General features: G+C 41.0%; 1 protein-coding gene across 3 annotated transcripts in view; it reads left to right on the top strand.

Annotated features, from left to right (window-relative positions):
• Positions 1 to 24,557, top strand: part of FRAS1 (Fraser extracellular matrix complex subunit 1) — a 169,246-nt gene that overhangs the window by 105,084 nt on the left and 39,605 nt on the right. For 2 of the 3 annotated variants that reach the window (XM_021395041.1, XM_021395043.1), the window contains exons 21-31: positions 978 to 1,124; positions 4,091 to 4,237; positions 5,739 to 5,879; positions 6,096 to 6,236; positions 6,625 to 6,765; positions 7,039 to 7,309; positions 8,510 to 8,591; positions 11,236 to 11,562; positions 16,288 to 16,441; positions 20,196 to 20,374; positions 22,391 to 22,507. In XM_021395041.1, the coding sequence (XP_021250716.1) occupies positions 978 to 1,124; positions 4,091 to 4,237; positions 5,739 to 5,879; positions 6,096 to 6,236; positions 6,625 to 6,765; positions 7,039 to 7,309; positions 8,510 to 8,591; positions 11,236 to 11,562; positions 16,288 to 16,441; positions 20,196 to 20,374; positions 22,391 to 22,507 (1,847 nt within the window). The remainder of the gene's footprint in view (positions 1 to 977; positions 1,125 to 4,090; positions 4,238 to 5,738; positions 5,880 to 6,095; positions 6,237 to 6,624; positions 6,766 to 7,038; positions 7,310 to 8,509; positions 8,592 to 11,235; positions 11,563 to 16,287; positions 16,442 to 20,195; positions 20,375 to 22,390; positions 22,508 to 24,557) is intronic. The other variant, XM_021395042.1, reaches the window with a different exon arrangement.

Raw genomic sequence — 24,557 nt, 5'->3', positions numbered from 1 at the left:
TGCTGACTATGGGTGCTGCATGCTGTGAGCAGTTCTGCCATCTCAAAATGGAAGGGCAGGCAACATATGTTTTCTGTACATTGAACAACCAAGTACAGTGAACAACCAGTACTTAAACTTGGAGTACAGGAGACCTTAGGAGGAAGGAATGTGGTGGAGGCCTACAAAGTCGTTAGTGAAATATAGAGAGAATGCATGGATATCTGAAAGGAGGTGGGAGGCAAGTGGGTGAGGCTAGGCTCTTCGTGGTAGTGTGTAGCAATAAGGCAAGGAGTAATAGCCTAAAACTTGTATGTAGGAAGTTCCATATTATCATGCGGAAGAACTTCTTTATGATAAGGGTTACAGAGTACTGGCAGAGGTTGCCCAGAGAGGTTGTAATCTCTTGAGGTCTCTTCCAACCCCTGCGATTCTGTGATTCTGTGAAATCGACCGTTATCTCTCTTTTAGCGTTGCTTCTTGAAATAGATTGCAGCTGGTGCAATTCTTATTGAAGGGGTAGACGTAAATCTTCAGGGATGTGCGGAACTGTTCGAAAAGCACTCGAGGGTTCTGGCAGAGGGGGGATTCTAAACAGACAAAGTACACTGGGCTCAGGAGTATCTGACCTGAAAATAGTTGAGAGGCAGCATGAGAAGAGGTTCTGACACATGCTTTCCCTAACCTTACTGTTTTCTGATAGATGCTTCTTGGTCAGATCTTGTGGGTTTCTTCTTAAGGGGAAGGGAAGATTGAAGAAAAAAAGAAATGGGTAAAAAGAGAAATGAGAGAGCACAACTTAATCTATTTAAGCCATGTTTCACAAGTTGGGATGCTTGTGGTTCTGCACCTGAGCCTTGAGCACCAGTAAGAGCTTAGACCTCCACAGGGACTTTTGGCACTGAATCTCTGAGAATAATTCTGCTAGACCCATTTGGTTCTTGCTCAAAGATCTATTTTTGCTTGAACAGAAACATTTGCTCTTGCTGTCCCTACAGGATGTCACCCCTCATGTAAAACCTGCAGAGGTAGGGGCCCTCTTTCCTGCTCCTCCTGCAACAGCAGCTTGGTTCTGTCCCACACCAGCATGTGCGTTCCAGTCTGTTCTCCGGGATACTACAGGGATGAAAGCCAGATCTGCAAACGTGAGTGTCTCCCTCCAAGCCATCTCTGCTTTACACAGTGTTTTCACTGATGTGTCTTTTCTTGCTTCTTCACTTACTGTTCCTATTACCAGGAGAAGGAAGGTTTCAAGTGCCTAAAAATGTGATGCAAGTTGACAGAAGTGATTAGCTGCCTTAGAAACAGAGCCTGCAGCATGGTTTGAATTTGAACACTGTTGCAGTTTTGTTATTGGCTTCAAAGACTGGAGGATTTTGGGTCCCATAGTAAAAATCTGCAAGAGAGCTCGCATAGGCTTTCCTGTTAAGTCGTTTAGGTGGTACATAGAGAAGGGGCCAAACATTGAGCTGGATTGTGTGCTTTGTGAAAACTTGACAAGTTTAGACGAGTTTTATCAATTCTTACTTAGACCACTTCCACTCCCCCTATCTGCTATGGAAGCTGTTTACAATCTGAGCATTTATGCCACATTTTTCCCACATGTGAAAACTCTGTAGAAACAAAGTACAGCTTTTAGGCAATCCCCAATGGACTTAGTAGAGCTATGATGTTTTTACCTCCTGATTATTTGATACAATTGATCTGGTGTTAAGTCCAGTAATATTTCATTCTACTCATGCTATCCCTTGTGAATCTCTCAGGGCTTCTCTTTCCTTTTATTATTCTACATTTACTTTGACCTTGACATCAGTTGAGTTATTCCTCACATACTTATTGGACTTGACATTCCAAAATGCCAAAATTATGACCCAGAGATGTTAAAAATATACATATATTAAAACCCTCACTTTAATTGACCCACTATAATACACGAACCTAAAAATGAGTGAGTGTTTAAGGGGCTTGGTTGCTCTGAATCTGAACAATCAGATTTGTTTAGTCCTGAATTACCCTGTTTTAAATTCCCCTGATTTATGATAGAATAACTCTCTTGCACTGCAGTAAATAGAGGTATCAGTGTCATCCCATCTAGATGCAGTTTCTTTACTGATGAGGTCCTATAGGAAGAAGCTGATACGTCTGTCAGATTTACCTGCCTTTTGTTGAAATATATGGTTCTCTTGAAACTATCATTTCCACCTTACCGCTGAAAATGGAGGTGCCTTGCATGAGTTCAAAGAAATAACTGGAAGAGTTTGTACCATTCTTTAGTTGACATAAAAAGGCTCTTCAGTAATAATAATGAAAATTAAAAAAGGAAAGGAATAAAAAAAAATGAATAAAAAAGGCATCATGGGATTCTCACTGTCCTGACTAGTTTCCTACAAACTCTACAAGATGTTCACTGTTCTTTCCTGCAGTATGGATTTCTTTATTGCTAACTACACCAGAATGCCCTTTTCTAATGAAAACCTATATACTTAACCCCTTCCGTTAGGACATCTTTGTAGAAGTGGAATGTTTCTGAGGGCTGTGCCCTTCCTGGATTTGGTTCAGTAGCTCAAATGCAAATAGATTTTTGCAAGGATGGTCAGCTACAGTGTGCCATTTCTAATCTCTTCATTTACAAATGACTTTTTGAGAAGTGTATGTATTCACTGTGGCAGGAGACTCAAGGCAAGTGTGTTGGTGCACTGGATTTTTTTCATTCCAAGTGTCACTTACGCCTTTTCAAGTGAAGTACTGCTGATAAGCCATGTAGATATCAACTGTCTCAGGCTGCTGGAAAACTGCCACTTAGAGGTAATGAAAGTTGTTTAATCAGAGATTGGCAGTTAGGCAGAGGAAATTTGGTCTCTCTTCGAAGTTTATTTTAGTCGTTGTGCACTTTTGAGGAACTCACATTTGTAATGAAGTTCAGAGAGGTGCTGAGTGCATACATGTGCTCTCGTGAGATGCTTTTAAGCTCAACAGCATACCATCCAAAGAACAGTGCAAAGCTTATAAAGTTATTTCTGGATTTAATAAAAAAGCAGTTACAGAGTTGTGGTGATACAACTAAGAGACAGAACTGCTTTTGAATACACTTGCTTACTGTTCTGGCATACCGTCTTGGGAAATCTGATTTCTATAGATTTTGATCTTGTTGCATATTTTGCTCTACTTTTAATAGCTGTCTTTTCATAGCACTTTACAAATAGTAATTATTCCATGTACTATTCGTAAGTTAGGTGAAATGGAACTGGCACCTGAAAATAGTTGCTCGATTCTTTAGATAAACATTTTTTTGGGAGTTCATTTGCACCTCAACAAATTAGAGACTTTTGGTGACATTTTTGAGATGAGATAAAACAAGCAATAATTTTGAAGGACTTTGGGTCACGTTTCAAAAAGAGCAATGTCATTATTTTCACATTTACTTCTGTATTTGGCAATTTTGTGATTGCAAGAATCCAACGATTTAAAAGCAAATGAAAATGGATTTCTACAAGTTTAGACTAAGGGCATCAAAGGACTGAGCTGAAGTAATCTGAATCTCTGACTTTTGGACCTAGATTCAGTAAATCTCTGATTATTTTTTTTTTCCTGTCATCTTTACTTGCACCCTAGAACTCCAAAATTTTAAACCTTGCAAATGAAAAGTAAGAAGCAGTGAGTGAAGTTTAATGGATCTTTCATCCCACCAGGGCTTACGAACTGGATTCCAGCAGTCCATTATGATCCCTAAATTTGTGCATTTATGAGTTAAGTCTGGAGTTGTGTAAGGCACAGTTTACCTAAAGAGACTGAGGAAGACAGAGGCAGGGAAGACAGTTATTTGGGGATTCGAATTCAAGTTTATTGTTTAGCCTGACCTTCCCAGAGGAGAGGAAGAAGCAGCATGAGGTTCTGCTAGGAGGCATTACAGTCTTTTTCAAATGGAAGGAGGCTTTTTATATTTTTAAGGCTGTGAGAAGGAACATAAAAAGAAAAAATTCTGAAGTCTCCACTAGTGTCTCCGAAAGAAGTCCTCGAGTAGAGAGACTGCAGGTTAATATCATTTTTACTTGCGCAGTTGGCTGGTGCATTGGTAATTAGAGTAATTTTCTTTGTCTTTGGCTTTCCACAGCTTGCAACAGCCAGTGTCTGAACTGTGAATCGGCTGCAGGCTGTACGTCTTGCAGAGATCCAGCTAAGGTCCTGTTATTTGGGGAATGCCAGTATGAGAGCTGTGCTCAGCAGTATTATCTGGATTTTTCAACCAAGACTTGCAAAGGTGATAATACAGTGCTGGTTTAAAAAAAAAATTACAAGTTGTTTGACTAACAATGATATATTGCAGCATGAACTGTATAAGTAGCCTGCTTTAAAATATGTGTAGAGGGAGGGGAGTTGTTCAGTGACAGGTAACTTGTGAGATTTTTATACTTTTTCTCTTTTTCAGCAGTCATCTATCATATTCTTCAACTTTTCAGTGAAAAACAAGATTACTGCAAATCCTTCCCTTGTAAATTATTTAGTAAGTGAGCCAGCAAACTTTTCAAGGGTCAGGGCCTGGAATTCATTTAGTCATGGGTCAGCTGAATAATGAGCAAGCTTAGCAGTGTAAATCTGTTTTAGAGTGCTTATAGGGCCTTGTGTATTTACCTGCTTCTTTCTGTCTTATTAAATACTGCATCATTGAATGACTGCAAAAAATGAATTTAGAGTGATTTAAAAGACACATAGCTTGAAGGATTTCCAAAACTTCCAAGGAGAATGTTCCATAATGGAAATCAGTGAGGATAACATGGCTTTACTGTGTGCTGCCCCCACCATGTGATGATATAACACAAATGAGTGCTTAGTGTTCGTTTCAAACTAGCTCTCAATTACCTGAACTGAGTAGCATCATCCCTTCAGCAGTGCAGTTGTTCAGAAGGGTAGCATTATCTAGTGTTGAGTGTGTTGGAGTGAGGCAGGGTGCTTGTGCTGGCTTTGCCTTGGACTTGCTGTGTGGGCTCATTTCAGTGAGTCTTTGTATCCCCTCTATTTTTCTTGTCTGTTTGTCTGTCTCGTCAGTTAAGTGCATCTGTCATTAATGACTGATACAGGCCCTTTCAGTGCCACCAAGGAACAAACAGTAGTCTTGGCAGCCTGAGTAGCCCTTTGGCACAGGTGCATGGTTGGGACTCTGTTAAAGACTGAAGGGAAGAGACTGCAGGGGCATCTGAAGACAGATCTGTTCGGTCTGGTTCTGGAGGCTTTCTGGTTTCCAGTCACATATTTGGACAGTGAGGGGCAACAGTTGCATTTTCTTTCAGTCACAGTCATTTGAAAGGATGAGACTGATGAAGCAGGGTGGATAATTATGAGCAACAAACACACTGTTTGCAGAGAAGTAGCATTCATACTCATGGGTTAAAGTCAGGCTTTATGGGCAAGAAACCTGTGCCAGTGAAAGCAGGTCTGAATTGCAGCATCACAGAATTGTAGGGTTTGGAAGGGACCTCTGGATATCATCGAGTCCAGCCCCCCTGCTAATGCTGAACAATAGCTGAGTCTGCACAAATTTGACGTAGCTGGGACATGTTAGGTCCAAGAGGGGAAGAAGAAATACATATCCTGTGTAGTAAGCCATTCAGTACTAATCATTGGTAAGGGGTTGTTTATTTGTTTATTTGTCTTTAGTATATCTTTAACAGTTTTTTTATTCTACTAAGTTTACTGAACTAAGCTGTTTATGTATAGAGCGAGCTATTCACCCTGGAGAGGGCTCTGGATGTTTTCTCTTCCAGAATGTGACTGGAGCTGTAATGCTTGTAAAGGCCCCCTGAGGACTGACTGCCTGCAGTGTATGGAGGGCAGTGTTCTCCACGAAGGAGCTTGTGTGGAACAGTGCCCCACAGCTTTCTACAAGGAGTCGGACACGTGCCAGAGTGAGTTCTTCTTGAGTGTTACCTCTTTACACTTCTACCAGTGGGTTTCCCTGTTGTCTCCAGTTGATGCACGTGGAAGATGTGCTCACACATCAGATCTCTCGCTACTGTCAACCGCTTGCATGCCACGGAGCTGTGGTGCTTGGGGACTTTACAGCATAGCGTGGGAAGCAGTCAGAAGTGGTATTGAATTCACTCTTTGCATGTAATTTTTAGGGTGTGATCAGCACTGCCTTCAGTGTCACCAATCGAACCAGTGCAGCCTTTGTGAAGCCCCATTTTTCCTCTTGAACACTCAGTGCGTTCATGAGTGTGGGAAGGGATTTTATGCAGACCACGCACAGCGAAAATGCATAGGTAAGCAAAGTGAGTGTGATGTGGTGGAGAGGAACCAGGATTGTAGGCTGCGTTCTGTATGCTGTTTTTTATGTGCAAGGCTGAGGTGAAGAGAATCATAGAATCATAGAATGGCTTGGGTTGAAAAGGACCTCAAAGATCATCGAGGCACTTCGCTGTCTTAACTCACTGTTGAGATATTGCAGTCAACTTGAGTATTAAATAACAGGCTGCATCTGCATTTACATATGTCTAATGCAGGAGTAATGAGATTCAGCTCAGATACACTGTCCATAGAAACTCAGTATTAAAAATACATTGTTAGAAAGGTTTCAGTTGTATTTGTGGGATAAAAGCTGTGTAAGACTTAAATATGTACTTGGAGTACTTTTATTTCTATCTAATGCAGCTTGTCCTCATGGTTGCTTGGAGTGTGACAGTGACAGCCTTTGCCACCTCTGTGACAGCACCACCTTTCTGCGAAACAAGATTTGCATTTCTGATTGTGGACAGGGATTCTATGGGAACAAGTGGACCAGGGAGTGCGAAGGTGAGTGTCTCTCCTTATGAAGCATCTAACCTGGCAGGCTTCTAGCATATTTTAAGGCCAGAAGTAATGTTCATTCAGAGACATTTTTGGAACTCAATTTTGTGCAGTTTTGTGGTGGCTGTTAAAAGCTGGCAGCTATTTTTCTCCAGCATTTCACTTCATAAAATGCACAATGGCAATACGCGTCATTTTTTAAGTGTTGTCTTTACTGAATCAATGTTCTAAGTAACACTTCTACTTTCTCTTGTTGTTGTTGTTGTTTGTTTTTTTTAGCCAGCAAGCATCCTTCAAGCTTCCGTGTAAACAGTACCCTCACAGTAGGGATTGGTGGGGTAAAGCCTCTAGACCTCTCCTTACTGGATGTGCATGATCTGGATGGTGATGCAGGACGGCTCTTGTTCCGTATCGACAGCGCTCCCTCCAATGGCAGGCTAGTGATGGTGATGAATGGCAAAGAAGTGCAGCTGAGCAAAGGGGACCACTTCAGCTTCAAGGATGTGAAAGAGAATAGAGTCCGCTTTGTGCACAGCAAAGAGAAATCCAGGTATAACTGCATAGATACTTTTTCTAAGCTCTTGCCTTAAGAAAACTTATATATCTTGAAAACAGGTATTCCTTTGCCCCTTGGAAATGTCCTTACAGTGAAACACGCTTCCCGCTGCTACTAGATATATCTTCATCGTATTTTTGAGATACTTTGCCATAGTGGAAATGATGGTACAGAACTTTCCTTTATGATATATGGTGTAATGGTAAATCATCTGCCAAAACTGTGGCACAGGATTCTATCTTAAACATAACATAGTCTCCTGTGGGTTTAGCACTGGTATGTTATGCTGGTTCTTACAACAATTCCCTGAAACTGTCAGGAAGATGCTCAGATGTTGTCACCGATTAGCTCTGCAGCATAGCCTGCGTTCAGTCATCATTGCTTTGCCTGCAGCATAAGCCTTGTTAGTGTTCTGGGACAATTAGCAGTGATTAGCATCTGGCAATGCTCACACTGCAAGCAAGTTGCAAGGAAGCAGATTTCTCTTGCTGCCAGGCAGTGAGCCAGTCATCCTGGCAAATTTCACTCTTGATTTACATCATTATAAAGCCTTGGTCCAGACTGATACCCATGGAGTTGCTCTAAATTTCTGCCTGTAGATATTAGGGTGTTCTTTGATCATTGATTTCAGTAAGATTTTCTGTATGTCCCTCTGATGCTAAGGGTTAGCTCATGTTCACCAGAATTAAAGCAGCATCGTGAGTTTCTGTATCATGCTCTGTTCTGCTGCCTGGTAGTCACAATGAAACATGAAGATTTTGTCATGAGAAACCTTACAAGGCTCTTGGAGGCATTACTGAAAAATAAATAAGAAACAAAAGTGCTGAAGAGTGGGAGCTTCTGTTTCAAAGCTGTATAAGTGGCGTTTTTCTTTGGCTGAGAATAGCTGACATTTAGAATCAGTACTTAATGCTGGAAGCATCATCCTATGTGGGTAACATTAGTTAAAGGGAAATGAGGATATATTATTTCATAGTTAAATGTATTTATTATATGTTGAGACTGTTGTTACTCTTCAGGAAAAAGTTCCATTAAACCAGAATTGCAAAACCTTTATCTAAAGCATCTTCTGCTAAGTTAATTATTTTTGCTGAATGTGTAATATTTTAAAATACATACGATGTATTTATTGAGTCCTGTGAGATTACTTCATTTATATTACCTTGTATTTTGCCTCGTTGGGAACTTCTTTAGGACAGGACAGCTTTCCTTGGTGGTCAGCGATCAACAGTTCTCCCATCCTGAGGTGATCAACATTCAAGCATTTTCAACACAGGTAAGGTAACAAAGCTTGGAAACAACCTCAGTTTTTTACCATTTGGAGCCCTGGTTTCTTGCAGGATAACAAAGGAGCTGGGCAATACTCAAGCTAGTGGTCGGGTCAGGCAGGTGAGGTTCAACTTTAGTTGAGAGGCAGCCAGAGTCATCTGGAAGAACTGGACTTTGATAAAGTGACTGAAGAAGCTGGCCCATCGAATTTTGCTTGTAGAGGGAACTGTAGCTGTGCAATCATAGAACCATTATCAGTGAGGGCTAAGGAGTCCCTACCAATTGAATTATTCTTTGGATCAGCAGATGATCTAGTTCAGTCTCTTACTGCAGGGCAATTGAATGATGATTGATTCCTATGGTAGGGATGCCTTGACAGTCAATAGCTTTTACTTAAATGTTCTATTCTAGGATAGCTGGGAGTTAAATGAACACAAGCCATTTACAGTGTCTCTCTTAAACTATTCTCAATTTCTAGTCAAGTTGATGGTGCTGTCGAGTGTCCAAATCGCTCATTATTGTTAGTTAAAATCTGTAGCATCATACTGTGGGAGGGCATCACCCAAGAGATGCTAAACAGGCAATACATTCATGAATCATTTTCTACAGGTAGGTTCCCTAAAAGGCAAGGCATGAAGAGGCGTGCAAGATGCACGCGTGAGGGCACGACATTGCAGGATGCTCCAGATGTGCTGGAGCTGCCCAAGCTTAGCTCCTTGCTGACTGCTGAGAGCGGTGGCAGTATGTTCACCATGGGCTCGCTTGGTAGAGTGGGATCCATGTTTCCAAGATGACTGCAGCTTGCACTGAACTCTTTCTGTAGAAAAACTGCCTAATTGGAAGCTTGTCAAATAGCTGTGCTTGATCTGAAGTTGTTGTGGCTACTTGGCATGTTCTTCAGTATGAAAAGTGCAAATGGTAATCATCAATTCTTAAGGCCCTTTTACACCTTCAGAGAGGCATTAAGTGGCTTGTTAAAACAGTAACTGGAAATCATCCTTTGTCTCTTAGTGCAGATTACGTGCTTACAAGCCTGACTCAGCATCCATCCTCACAATGATTAATATAAGAAATGTATCTCTTCTAATCATTACCATCGTGGGTGGATTTGTGTCTGGAAGGTGCTATTCTGTGCTTCATGCTGGTTGTAGTAGGAATGTAACCAACAGCCCAAAAATATGGTGAGCTGCTTACTTGATCGCTACATCCTATACTCTGTATGTGTGTGTGTGTGTGTCCTAATTAATGTATTTAATGTTCTTTAGGAATTATCCTAAGGAATCTTAGTTAGGCATTAGATATATAATTGCATTGTGTTGCTTTTAATCATATTCCGTATGAGTCATTTGATAACTTCTAAATTGTTCTGATTTGACTTCTAGTGTAAGAAAAAAACATGGATTTTGATTCTGTTCCATGTGTATTGATTCTGGCCGGTGCTGAAATCTTTTCTTAGTCTAATCTCTTGTTCTTCTCGGTAGGACATCCACCTAAGTAACAGCTGCAGTCACTGCCCCAGAATACATAAGTGAGCTTTAATAATAGGAATTTTTCCTGTCAATGGTTAATAACCCTGATCAGTTGTACGCAGGTAAGATGGCAGCAGTTAGCTCTGATGAATGTTCCCTGGTCTTTGACTTAGTCTCTCCAGGATTGCCCACCTCCTGAGGCAAGGTATTACTGTTGGCAGATGATGTTTATTGTGATCAGTAGAGACTGCAGTTTTGAGTACTGTTGATGGTTAAGAACTAGAGAACTAATCTGAATCAGCAGGAATGTGGACTCTAGCTGGTCATCTTTCTAGCATGCTGCGAGTCTGTGAGGAGTCCTCAAAGAAAAATAAGTAATGGTGCTGATGACACCCAGTTTAGCTGTCTTTGAGATGGACTTAGTTCAAGACAAGTAAAAGCACATCCTTCAGTGATAGCTGATGAACTTATTTCTGCTTAGAAGTATTAATTCAAGCTTCTTCCTCTCAGTTTGTCTCACCATCAGAATGATTTGCTTCCTTTCTTCCCTCTCTGGAGCTCATTTTAGTCAGATAGCCTACACATGCAGGTTGTGGGGATCCTATTTTCAAGCATCTGTGAGGTATCTAAGTTATCAAAGCTGTAGGCTCTACACAGGGAAAATGTGATACGTCTCCATCCCCACCCCAGCTCGGAACTTGCTGTTTCACGTACATGAATCTTCAGCATCGGAGGTGTCTGTGCTCCAGGTGGGCCTGCTGACATACATCCAAAGTGTAGTCCTTCCAAAATAGTTGGGATCCACATTTACATTTGAATTTCCATGGATGGTGATAAAGTAAAGCTGTGTCCCTTGTTTCTTATCCGTGCAGACAGCAAGGGAATGCAGACTCTGGCTGATAACTAAATTGCTTTCTGTATAAATGTCCAGAGTATTTTGCCTTGCTAAGCTTGCTGTGGCATGAGAATCCTATTTTAATGTAATTAAATCAGTCTAAACTGCTAGATATTATTAGATCTTCCTACTAGGGGGGAAATACGGAGCGTGATCCTCTACTGCTGAGATATAACAGGCTTCCAGAGATGAAGCAAACTGATTTCTTTAACCCCACCTTTTTCCTTCCAGACTCGATTAAATCACGAAGGTTTAGCAAACAGCTAAGAGGTGCTTTTGTGTTTCAGGCCCCATATGTGGTGAGAAATGAGGCCCTCCTTGTCCGCAGAGGAGAAATTGGAACTATAACAGACCTGTTGCTTGATGTGAGAGATGATGACAATCCTCAAGATGTCATGTTGATGGTTTTAGAGCCTCCGCATCATGGTCAGCTGATCAAACCTCCCAGGGACTCAGCTTCTTCAATCCACATGTTCCACCTCAATGACCTTGCTGGTGGACCGCTACGTTATGCTCATGATGGCTCTGACACCCAGGATGATGCAGTTCTTCTACAAGTGAATGATGGGTACCACTTCGAGAACATCCTGTTCCGCATAAAGATCGCTCCCAAGGTACTTGCTGTGACATAAACGCTTGGAGGCGAATTAGAAGTCTGGAGAAATATTGCAGAATCCTGTGTTGGGCCACGGTCAGAGTCAGGAGAAAGTAGTGGATTGATTAAGGTTTGCAGGAACTCTTGGTTTGCAGTGGGAGTGGTTCAGCTCAGGTTGTGCAGCTTCAAAAAATTAGGGTCTGTATTTTGGAGATTTAAAGATTTAAGTGTTATTTCTGAAGTTGCAGGTGAGAGTTTTGCCCTGATAAGGGTGATAAGTTGGAGAATGAGTGGATGGAAAGGGAGAGGGCTGGTGTGATAGTAAAACTGCTCCCTGGGCTGAAGTGATGGGATTGATGAAGGTGCTTGAATTAAACTGCTTGGCTGATAGGGTGTGTCTTGAGTACGTTAGCGTCTCTCAAGGTCAGGGATTCCCATTGAAATCCTTCATCTGATGCTTCTGTATGCTTGATAAATTCTCTTATGGCAGAGCACAGAGACCTGCATTCAGTAATCATTAATCAGTATTTAAATTTTTGTTTCTTATTTTTATTGCAGTTCATAGTTATAAAAACAGCTATTTGTCTTCTGTGTGTGGACATGAAGTGGCACTCTGTATTAAATTTTACAGGGCTTACAGCAGTAAAATTAGAAACAGTGGTGCTTCTTTGGTTGTTTTTTTGATGCAGTTAACCCCAGCCCAGTAAAGCAAAAACCACACCATTTGTGTGGTGGAGTCTTAAAAAAAAAAAAAAAAAAAGTAAAGATGCTTTTCGATTCTGGTATTGAGCTACTGTAATAAAAGAGAAGGAAAAAAAAATACAACTGCGCACTTCCTTATTCCTTAGTCAATGTGGAACAGTAATAAGAAGAGTCCACTTTTCAGAGTCTTTTTTATGTACGGATCTGAGAATTACATAATCTTTGTGTGCTTCCACTCCATAAAAGGGAGTTAAGAGGAAATGCTGTTAGCCTTCTTTTGCCCTCTTCTCTGCTGTATTAGATGTCTTTTGCAGCGCTTTGGGCGTGAAAATTTTGAGGTGGGTTTATAAGCCCTACTTACGTTTGTGTGTAGTTAGCACAAGGAAGGACTGATCCTGTTTGGACCCCAAGGGTGCTCCTAGATCTGAAGTGGTAATTAATGGTAATTAGTGACATAACCATCTGCAAATCAAAAAGGATTGCTTACAAGGCTGATACTGAGTTACTAGAGTCACAGAATAAGAGCAGCCCCACCTCTGGTTTCATTACCCTCATGTGGCCCTGAGGAGTCAACACAAGATCACAGGGACTATAAAACATTTGGACACCACTCCGTTGTTTGTAACTTTGTTTTTTTTGTTTTTCTGATTGATTAAGCAGGTTCCTGTTGTAAGTGCCGGAGAGGGTGAATTGCTGGGTTATGGTTTCCTTCATTAGCCAATTTTATGCTCCCTTGTCTCTCATTATCTTTTCAAGTCTTTATGTGCAGTGCTTGACTACAGAGAGGAATGAAGGTGGTGACAGAGGTGAGAGTGGAACAGCTTTTAGTATGAGGGTAGAGCTGGCAGACACCCAGGTTCTGCCTCATCCTAATTACCATCTTTGCGAAGTAGCCTTGGGAACTGAATTGGATGCAGGGTTTCTTTCAGAAAATATATTGCTGAGACATACATGCAAAGACACTTTTTTCTTTCCTTGATTGTCATGGAGTTATCTCTAGATCTATCTGTGTCTGTGACAGGGGGACAGCCAGCCCACAGGCCCACCGGCCTGAAAAAAGGGGAAAGGCAGGGGGCGGGTCTCAACGGTTCACAGGCTGGTTCAGCCCAGTTCTGTGACTAGTGGGGCAGGGCACCCACGAACTCACACCCCAGGAAAGGGAAAAGGAGAAAGAGCAGGGAGATGGGCCTAAAAACAGAACAGCAGCAACGATCTGAGGAGGAAAGTAAAATATGATAAATATGAGATCGGAATGCAAGATAACACAATATAATGCAATATAATTGGAATTGAGGCTAATAAATCAAATAAAATGAGAGAGAGAGAGAGTGTCCAAAACCGAAGGCCTTACTCTAAAATTGAAGACAAAACAGCTGGAGAACACACAGTCGCTGCTGGCCAGCAAAAAAAGAGAGTCTCGTGACTTGCGACAAGTTTTATCTTTCCCTCTGAATGCAAAGTCCTCTGGGGTATGTAGTTCTTCTCTTCAGAGAAGCAGGTACCCAGAACTGGAGCACTGACTCATTAACTCCCAGTGCTTTACATGATGTTATACAACAACAAAATATACAATAACAAAAATCATAAAATCATGACATTGATTTACATCCAGAGATTTCTGAAGAGCCTGGTAGGACCCTGGCTGGAGGAGTGGGAGTTTGAGGGGTGGTTTTTAAACCAGGCTACTTATCAAGTACATGAAGCTTATTATAATGTATTGCTGGATGGTTTTATTTAGTAAGTCCTGGTGTGAAAGGACATCTGTAGGATTCCTATTCAATAGACTCCGACAGTATAATTTTCAGACATTAATCCACTGTGGTGAAAGTGTGAAAACATAAAAGGATGACATAACCTTCTAAGTATTATGAATTAGAGGGTTGTGTTTGTTCACAGCGGGTGCCTAGTTTTCTTCTAGGTGTTTGGGTTTTTTTAGTCCCTTTGGTTGTTAACAGCTTTCTTTTTGCTATTTGCCCCTGTTGAAACACTTCATTTGACCTACTGGAGTCTGAATAGCCAGTCTCTGTTCTGAGAACTCTTAATAATGATTTCCTCCGCTGTATGTTTCTGTTGACGTTCTTGAACAATTACAGCTTCTGTGAAGTTAATTGGAGACCTGCGGGTGCTCCATTTCTGGCAAAGAAACACCAGTGGTGCTCCCATGGGGAACAGTGAGCCTGTGTCCTAGAAAATGTGATCGCAGGCTATGTACTGTAAGTCAGATGAGGTCAGACCAACTCAGATGTGATATGCCTATTTCTGATGGGGTATGGATACCTTTCCTTCCTAAGAGGCTGGCGTGAATAGGGGAAACGGACAAGAGATGGTTGTTTGTGGAGTGTGTGTTAGGTCTTGTTGAACAGGCAGGTTGTTTCCATTCACATCATAAAACCTGGGATCTTCACAACATGCAAGATCTACCAAATCTCAGCTGCCTCTGCAGTTGCACTGCTAATTGCAGTCATTGCCAGTTACAGTGGGATAGTGTACAGGTCTGCAAAGACTGAACTCAAAGATTTGAGTGGTCCTTGGACCGCTCTAAGAGATTCAGGTCAGCAGTCTGTAACACATTTGCAGAATGCTGCGTCTTGCCCTCCCTGGAGACGGGTAGCATTGATCAGGAAGGATGTTGGCCTCCCCAGACTCTCTGAAAATGCTTTTCCGGAGCAGTGAGTTCGTTCATACTCTTAATTGTGTGCTAAGGCACTAGCCTAAAAAAAGTTATCATGTATGTTGGCAGGGTTCTCTTGACTGGCACTAGGTCTGGCTTATTTCTGGTGTTTTCCAAAAAGATAAAAAGCTGTTATGCTGGGAAGCTGTTGACCTGATTCAATTCAGTATCATGTGGCATTTAAAAATTAATCCTTCAGAGTAAGTACAAACTTAATGGGTGAAAAATGCTTGGCAGAAAAATGTCAAAATGGAGATGTGAAATCGTCCTTTAATGTTGTTATTTTTCTAATAACCTTTTTAACCCTCTCAAGTGTCTCCACTGCAGATTTGGAAGAAAATGATAATGAATTTTTTATTAGTTCTTTGGGTCGCATGTTATTATGTGGTACAGTGATGAGGAGAAAGGTGATCACTTACATGAAGCTGTCAGATTTTGGCTGATTATGCAGTTAAGTACAGCCAGTTTCAAGGTGAATCTCCAGAAATCAAGAACAGAAGTTGCATTTACAGCAAGTGGGTTTATAAGAACCCTGGCACTGAAGAGGATGCAGATTTTGGTGGGCTGTCTAACAGAGCATGAGCTAACAAAGTAATATAGAGCCTCAAAGGGCTCTAATACAGCTTTTGAATGCCGGAGTAAGGTTACTGGAAGTATACATCAGTCAGGAAACCATGACTGCATCCAGTCCTGAAATCCAGATTTCAAAAATGAATGAATAAATATTGGATAAAAAAAAATGGCAATAAGCTGTGAGAATGATCCCCATTTTCTGTTAGAAAAGCGTGAGGTTGATTTTGAACCTGTTTTTTCTCATGATAACCGGGATGCATGTGAAGATACTGGAGGTGCCATAGAGAGATTTTTCTGTCTGTTCTGTAAGAACAGTGTGTATTTTTAGAAATAAAATGAGGAGAAGTGAGAGAAAAAGTGAATCTCATCAAGCTGTCGCATACATTTCAAGTGCCAATTGGATACTGGACACATTTTTTCCAATGATGATGGTAGTGAATTTTCCACTGTGCCAAGGAGATAAATTCTGTCAAGACGTGTCAAAAGTCAAAAGGAGAGGGAACGAGGATGGCAGTAAAAGACAAAATTATGGAGGGAGACTGAAATTGGGAAGGTTTAAGACTGGATATAGGAAATTAAAAACGCTTTGGAGCAAGGTCGGTCCGGCAGGGTTAGAAGTGGGTCCAAGGGATACAGGTGAAAAATGCACATTCATTTCTTGAAGCAGACAACCAGGGTTGAATGTCTAAAAAGCTACAAAATACTTGGTGTTGTCCTTTTCACTTTAAATCAGTTTCCATTAGCGCAGCACCAGTGACATTCAGCTAAGTCTCTTTGCACTGTCCCCTTCACATGCAGAGTGACAGAAGCCCTCGGCTGGTGACAAATTCCCTGGTCTGGGTGCCCCAGGGAGGCATGCTGCAGATCTCCAAGACAATTCTGCACGCCGAGGTACCTGGAGCCCATGACTCTGAGATAACTTACAACATCATCAAGGACCAGCCAAGACATGGTAAAGTTCTTTGGAGTTTTATTGTTAAAAAGCAGCTGTAGGGTGTGTTGCTCTTAACCCTGCATGTGTCAAAGTCTCTAACTGCTAAATGAAAGTGCAGTGTTCTGGTTACTTCCGGGGAAAAGGATGTTCTTCACAGATGTACCAGAGTTGATCCTTCCATGACGTTTTCCCCAAATGAGTAGCCTTTGAGGGAATATTTCGTTGTAATACTCTACTAATAAATGCCACTAACCTCTTTTTCTGGTTCAGTTGCAATGCAAAGTAATTAAGCACTATTATTCTATCTAGTAACCTGACCTTCTGCAAGTGTGTTTCTCTAAGAATAGTGAAATCTTGGTCAATTTAGTGCCTTGTGAGAGCAGAGTCTCACTCACTGCCAGAAGATAATATCCCATAATTAATGTCTTGTTTAAGAGCAGCACAGAGTAGTATCTCTCGAAACTGCTGAGCAAAAGTTTACGTTAAACAATTGGAGAAGTCCCTAAACTCCATGACATCTGATTAAATTTCTACTAATGGAAGAGGTTATTGACTCAAACACAAATTGGTGACATTTGCGTCCATATATAATTCTTGTCTCCAAATTCCTTTTGGGAGGCTTTTATCTTGTATCTACGAGTAATGGCTTTCACAAGCATCCCCCTGCGTAGGACCGCAGCTTTGAGAATATCCTCTGTATTCACGCTGACAAGTATGAAAGGTGCTACGATTTGTGACTGAGATAGAAATTTGGAGAATCTGGGTAGATAGGAGAAGGCATCATATGCAGAGAGAAAGGGAATATAAACAGAAAAAGAGAAATGACATCACTGTTTTCTTCATTAGGACCATGTCTATAAATAATACATGTTGTACTTCTATGAAATGGTAGTGTTAATTTTAGTCTGTTGAGCTGAATAAAATTAGAGTGTCACGTTAGCAGCATTAGTGCTGTGGTTTTACCTTTTGCTCTAAGGACAGGCTGATTTCTTTACCAACTGCCAGTGCCTGTTGGAGACATACATTATGTTATTTTTGCAATTTAGAAGAGAAACAGTTAATTTGTATTTTCTTCTGCAGATGAAATACTCTCTTCTCATTTTTAATAAGCATTTACATGAAAACAAGAATTTTTCCCCGAGGAGTTTGTTTCCTGCTGCCTAACCCTAACTAAAATTTATAAACTTGAATTTGTACCACCATAATTATCTCTGCTGTAATTAATTGCAATAACACAAATGAGTTTGTAGCTTCAAGTGAGGAATATGCAGTAGAAATCAATGATCTTCAAAGTTTCATCTAAAATATTATTTCATAGAAAGAGAGGAAAAAATCAGACAGAAATGTAGAAAATGGATTCTTAATTAAGAAAGGCTTGTCTGTCTATCTTAGTATTTGACTAACAGAAGAAGTATTCGTACCTGTAGAAAATTTGGGATATAATCCTACTTAAGAATTAGTCTCTGTATTTCTGTAGACAAGGGTGTGAACAAAGAGTGCTTCTTCTCCTTTATTTCAAGACCCTGAAACCCAACAGAAAGGATATAATTAGGGAAGGAAGATCGGTCCAGATCCCCTCCATTTGCAGGGGTTTATTTAGTTCTCTATGGCTGCTTTCTAGGAAGCTGTTGATCTTCCTAAGGATTTCTTTGTGCTGAACCTCATTTTGTCCCTAGAAATGGAACTGGTGTCTTCCCTGTCTCTTCTCCCAGCACACAAGATCCTGAATATAGCTCTGTTACTTGAAAAAAACACTCTCTTCTGAGGGCAGGTATTGTTAAACCATAATCTGGTCTGTGTGAAGTTTCATTCGTAGAAAATGAAATTTCTGAAGCCAATAAGAAGTGATGTGTATCCACTTGCTTTACAAAGAATGAGACCTCAGTGCCTGAATCCTCTGGACAGCTCTGGAAATTGCAACTATATAATCTATATATTTCAAGAAATTGCCTGAGTGTACACAAGCTGTACACTCCTGTGTGTAACCTATCAACAGATGTTTTTCTGTTTAAAAATAATTTGATTCCAGTGAAATTATATTCATAAACTATGTAAGCAAACAAAAGAGCTTTTCTTTCTGATTGAATTAAATATTTATAAGACACACAGGCATGCTTAAACCTGCTGTATATTCTGTTTGTTTCTTCTCTTACTTTGGGAGGGGTACACTACATGCAGGCCCTAACACCTTTGGTGGTTTGATTAGCATCTCTAGAAATCACACAGTAGATTCAGGGGTTGAACTCCCGTGCACCGAAAGCATTAGTTTGGGAAAGTAGTTAGCACAGTGGATTTCACTGGTAAGGGAATATATGCATACAGTGTGATTATAAAATGGAAGTGTGATATTTCAGTTTGAGTTATTTTTTTACTACTCTATGTGAGAGTGGTTTTGGGAAATGAACTGAGAGAGCTTACGATGAGTATTTTGCATAACAGAATGATTAATGCTGTAAGGAGGGTGGAAGTGATTTTTAATAAAGACGGCTTCTGAATTGGTAGCTGTGAGGGATACTTTCTAAGAAGAGTAAAAAAGCACAATATCCAACTAACAAGTTATGCAGAGAGCAGATAAGTTGTATATAACCAAGAATAGTAAAGATTGGGGAAACATACATTTTTTTTCACAGGTTGTGCTAACTCCCGGGCAATTTAATTGTGTTGTAAAACAGAAAAATATTCCATTTATTTTGATCATATAGCTCTTTGTCAGGTTTTTATTTCACTTTACATAAATGGTTTGGAAAAGTATTCGCATTTTGTGTGGCTCAGTGGAACTGATGACCGCGGTTTTCATACTCTTCTTTTGGTGCATAGCACTTGCTTTTTGATAAATTATATTTAAATGATGTTTTTACATTAAAGTTGTTTGAATATCAGTAGCAACATCAAAATTGAGTCCTTGTGGGCATATGTGAGGAAAGCTGATAAAGTGGGACATGCCCCAACCTGCACTCCTCTTACATCTGCAGCAATGCCAGTGGCACTTCAGTCCAGCTGAGAACCTGTTTCTCCATACAGAAGTCAGAAATAAGCTGAATGTTAGGGATACAAAAGTTGCACACCCTTTGGAGTAGGAGCTACAAACCAGGGCATACAGACTTTCTGTACAACCTATGATACAGGGTTTTTTTTCACTCTTGTCAGTTCAAGAGCTCTTCAATTTGAAGATTTCCATTCAGAGAAGTCTGTTGAGGATATTTTCTGGCATAATAAGTACCCAAAAGAGCTTGGAAAAAAGCTGACCTTGAAAAAATTAGTATGCTGTATTCTGATACTTAAGTTGTATCCTTGAGGGGAAGATGGATAGTGTGCTGCAATGCTTTTTAACCCTGATTGTGTCTCACTTCTCTTGTCCCTTAGCAGGAGCTAAGCAGGAGCTCCAAAAAGTGTTTTTCTGCACAGTTTATCAGGCGGGCAGATCTCAAGCTTGACCTGTGTTGGTCATCGAGCAGAAATACGCTTTGGAAGTGTGCACTTGCAGATCCTGTTCTTTGCTTGGCCATGTATTTCTCCTGTGTCCTTGCACAAGATGTTTAACCTGTCCTTTGCCAAGTCAGGAAATAAAATTTCCCTGTGTCACTGGGATGTTGGAAGGTTCATTAGTGATTTTTAGGAGCTTTACTGCTGTATCTTCTAGTCACTCTAGATGGAAAAAAAAAATGTAGAGTTGGTGGGCATTTGTCTTTGGATGCTTGTTAGTTGGTGAAAAGGCATCATCTTCTTGTTTTCTCAGAAGTTCTGCCCTGATTGTTCATCTTTGCTTTCCCAGGTGAGGTGGTGCTTCTGGTCCCAATGCCGGCAGATGGCCCAGCAGAGTCATGGCAGCTTTTGCCTGATGGAAGAGCAGCCTCACCTACGACCTCTTTTACCCAGCAGGACATCAACAATGGCATCGTGTGGTACAGGCACTCTGGAACTCAAGTAGAGAGTGACTCCTTCCAGTTCCAGGTACTCCTCATCATATTCACAGAGCAGTTCTGTGGGCATTTTCATGCTTACCGACAGAATTATGTGCATGTAGGTGTGTGGTGTTTGTGAATGAACGTGCGTGAGTTTATGTACCAGGTTGGTTGCACTCCATTATTGTATTCCCATCCTTCTTTGTAATGTGATGTCCCCCATCCCCCAGATGAGGGGGGGGATGAGGCTGAGATGAGGCTGGTCCCAGAGAGAAGCAAGGGTGTGGTTTCAAATGGCCACATGTTTGGCTGTCCTTGGGATCCTCTGGCTGGATAGCAAATCTGCATGAGGAGATACTTACAGAAGTCCTAGGAGACGCCCATACTCTCCTAGGGTATTTCTGAAATCCAGGCCTCTATGAAAAGGCTTCTGCATGCGAAGTGTCTTACTGTAGCTTGTATCTGGGCAGTTTTCATGTCCTATTTGCATGCCAAGCAGTAGGTTTGACTCCTTGGTACTATATGGTAATTACAGCACCCTTTCCTAAAACTCATAGTATTTACTCCAGGTGCAGAGTATTGACTATCTTTTTTTATGTTGAGTTTGTTTTGCAAGCTCCAACACCAAGCAACTCTCCTGACTTCTGTAGTGCCTCGGTTAATAATTAATTTTTGCTCTACAGTAATTCCTCTTGCAAGCAGACAGGAAGATACAAATATTCTCCAGCAGATGTAACACTAGAATAAGTCCCACCTCCCCACAGTTTTAATGGCCAAAAAAATTCCTCAAATTGGTCTTTTCTGTTTGCTTGGAAGATTTAACAACATCTCATAATGCTCAGCCAACATGAACACTTGTATGCAGTATTTTTTACATCTGTTTTAAAACTCAGAAGGTGTTACTGTAGCACCGGAGAGGCAATTAAGGTAACTTCTAAAGTAATTAACATAAGTGATAATGAGGAATTTGTGAGTGTCGATGTTGAACAAGCTAATCTGTAGCTTAATTGCCATGTTCTTCTTACAGAGTATGCATTTTGCATGAGCTAAATGTTTGGTTTTAGTGTCTTCGAACGCTAGCAGTAATTGTGCAGACAGCCCTATGAAGAAAGGAAGCTGTGATTACCTGGGTGACATCAGGAGACCGTAACACATTTGAGTCTTGAGCTATGGACTGAGACAGCTCAGAAAAAGCTGACGTGTTGTTTTTGTCAGTATTTTGGTAGTAACTGTTCAGATGACGGGAACTCTGAAGAGGTCCAGCAAACGGTTAAAATAACTGCATTCAAGTCAGCAAAGCATTTTAAGCATTTTCTTGAAATTGTGTGCTGAAGTCTCTTCTGATTCACAGAGGGCTCTGTTGAAATCAAGTGTGGGCTTCCATACCTACTAACAGATAAAGCTGTAACTGAGGCACTTGCCTCCGAGGATTGCTGTGAAAATTTGTGGACATATCCCTATGGAATGGTTTTGGTTCTTTGAATTTTTACAAATTGTAATATGATTTGCTTCATATGTTGTCACTATGAGTTTGTTATAAGTTAGAGGGAGTTGACTTAATTTTGGTGTTGGAGTGGCATGTGAAAAATCTTTATGGGTCTTTCTGAAACATGAGCACAGACTATCTTGGAAGATGTTGGGATCACAGGGAGTCACTGCCAAGGCGGTGCCATTGTTAGAGAACCAGCACAGTGGGTTGTCATTGTGGGGGTGGGAAGACAGTTTAAAAATGCATTATGTTTGTTTTCTGTTCTCATGATGAAGAGTTCCACTAAAATATGCAGCCAGTTGAAGTAAAATCTGGCACAACAAAAGCAGTGTCTAGCAGAGACAGGAATGAACAAGTTGGGGTAGAGAACTGATGAAAAGACTGTAGAGGCAATAATGGAGAAACTGATTACTTTTAAAGGCCTTAATTCCCTGGAGCACTGGGTTGGTATGTCCTCGAGCGATTTGTCATTGCCTTCCTAGATCTGCAGAAGAGGAGAAGAAAATTAATAAACTGATCTAGAAACGCAGTCATGTCTTTCGACAGGTTTCCGTTCATATGATCTTCCTTTTGCAGGTGTCCAGCTCTGCCAGCCCACAAACCAGCTTGGAAAGCCATGTGTTCAACGTTGCTGTGCTCCCACAGACACCTAGAGCTCCTCAGCTTTCCCTTGGCTCCTCTTTGCACATGGCTGTAAGTGTGCCAACACCACTGACTGCTGTTTTCTGTGTTCACTGCTGCAGTGCAAAGTGACCAAAGCCTTGCTTCATGCAGTAACTGCTGAATGTTGGTTCTTGCATTTGCTATTGACCATGCTATTGTGCTTGATTCAAATACTTAAATCCAAGGGCGAGATGTGCGCGCCACATAGTTAATTAGAAATGGAAAAAAAAAAAAGCTGGATAAGCTAAAAGAGGAAATGGCTGGGGAAAAAAAAATCAAAAAAGCTGAAAAACTCAGTGTTAGAAACAATGAATAGATAGACTGGAAAGGAGAGGGAAAAGAAAATGTTTTAAACGTTTTTTTTATTATTCTGAGCATTTTCAAAATACCATTTCCTGCAAAGCCATTAGGAATAGCAAGAGTGAAGAAACTGTGGTTTAGAGAGCCTGCAACGAGTAGATCTTGCCAGTAATTCCACTGCAAACTTTACTTACTGGAGCAGTAGCCCTCCTATGTCAGAAAGTTTTCATTTATCATTATGATGTTAGGAGCACAGCTTATAATGCATTTGGAAACTATTCAGGCAAGCCTCATTATATCTACATCCATGGACTGAACTTCCTTATCTTGCAGCTTTGACTCTATGAATAACCATTTTGATAACAGCAGCGTCTCTAACTTAGTCATTTCCCTGATTGTGTTAATTTAAAAGTTTAGAGTTGGTTTTGTGAGCCCTCCTACTTCAGTGCATGCCTTCTCCATGTGCCCCCATTACATGTGTGGGAGAAGTCCAGCTTTCCTTTTCCCGTTGTCTCCTCTTGGATCCTACAAAGGAGGGATCCTGAGCACCTGAGCTGGAGGAGAGTATGGGGATTTGCCAGGAAAGACCAAAGGAGGCGATGGGAATGGAATTAGTGAAAATTCCATGACATAAGGGCCTTGTCAGGGTTTAAAATAGCGTTGACCTTTCATAGGCACTAATAAAACATGTTCAGATTGCTACTTGGAGCAATAGCCAGCAATGTGTCTTTCTTCTCTTGACTTTTTGTTGTTTCCATTATTGGTAAAATTGATGGGAGAGGTGTCTAACTAAGCCATGCTGTGCTGGATTTTATAGCTAATTACGCACCACAAAATTCAATAGTGCCATAAAACACGTTTTACTGAGGGACGCCTCACAACCTGCAAGCGCTACCTGTGGGAGAGACAAATAGGCCTTGGAGGCAACTATGAAGAAACCATAATCTTAAATCTTTTCATCATAAAATTGCACTTTCTTGCATCAGCATGATTGAGTTCTGTTCATCCATCTTCAAACTCCCTTAGAATTAAAGGAGAAGAGCTGAAGAGCAAGCACAAAATGTGAAGTCTTCCTATACCCGTAAACCGTATCTCTTTGAGTGTCCTACCAAGAAAGGTCAGAGAAAATTTGATGACACTTGCATAGTTAAACTGGGCAAACATCTATACTATTTCTTCTTCACTCAAGTTACCTGTTTCCCCCACACCGGTACTACTGATAATAGGAGCCTGAGCTATCCACTAACTGAATGCAAACAGAGACTGGGTGTGTGAAGGAGATAGTTTTTGTAAGCGTCTGGAAAGGAAGGTTCTCCTCGCTTCCCAAAGTGGCATGAAAGGGACACCGCTGTTACTTTTAAGCCTGTAGTTTTTGCACAGAGGCTGTATATAGCCACGCTGATATCACAAATAAACTTCATGGCTCTTGGTTCCAGTTAGATGCGTGACTGTTTCACATCTAAGATGGGTTGTCAAGCTTTTATTTGATGCTTCACAACAGACATTCATAGATTAGGCTGTGGTTTGTCTTCTGATGTGTTTGCGTGAAAATACTGAAGAGAAATGAACTGAGGGTTTGGTGGCATTTGCGTTGTTTTGAGCTGTCGTCAGGGAGCCCTACCTTTCCTCAGCGTCCAGACTGGATCTCAAGGGTCATAGAACCATAGAATGACTTGGGTTGGAAGGGACCTCAAAGATCATCTAGTTCCAACTCCCCTGCTGTGGGCAGCGTTGGCAGCCGCTACATCAGACTGCCCAGGAATCTATCAAACCTGGCCTT

This window comes from Numida meleagris, chromosome 4, assembly GCF_002078875.1.
Source record: "Numida meleagris isolate 19003 breed g44 Domestic line chromosome 4, NumMel1.0, whole genome shotgun sequence".
NCBI classification, from domain to species: domain Eukaryota; kingdom Metazoa; phylum Chordata; class Aves; order Galliformes; family Numididae; genus Numida; species Numida meleagris.
Note: the sequence above shows the minus strand (reverse complement) of the source record. Positions and strands in the feature narration are given on the sequence as shown.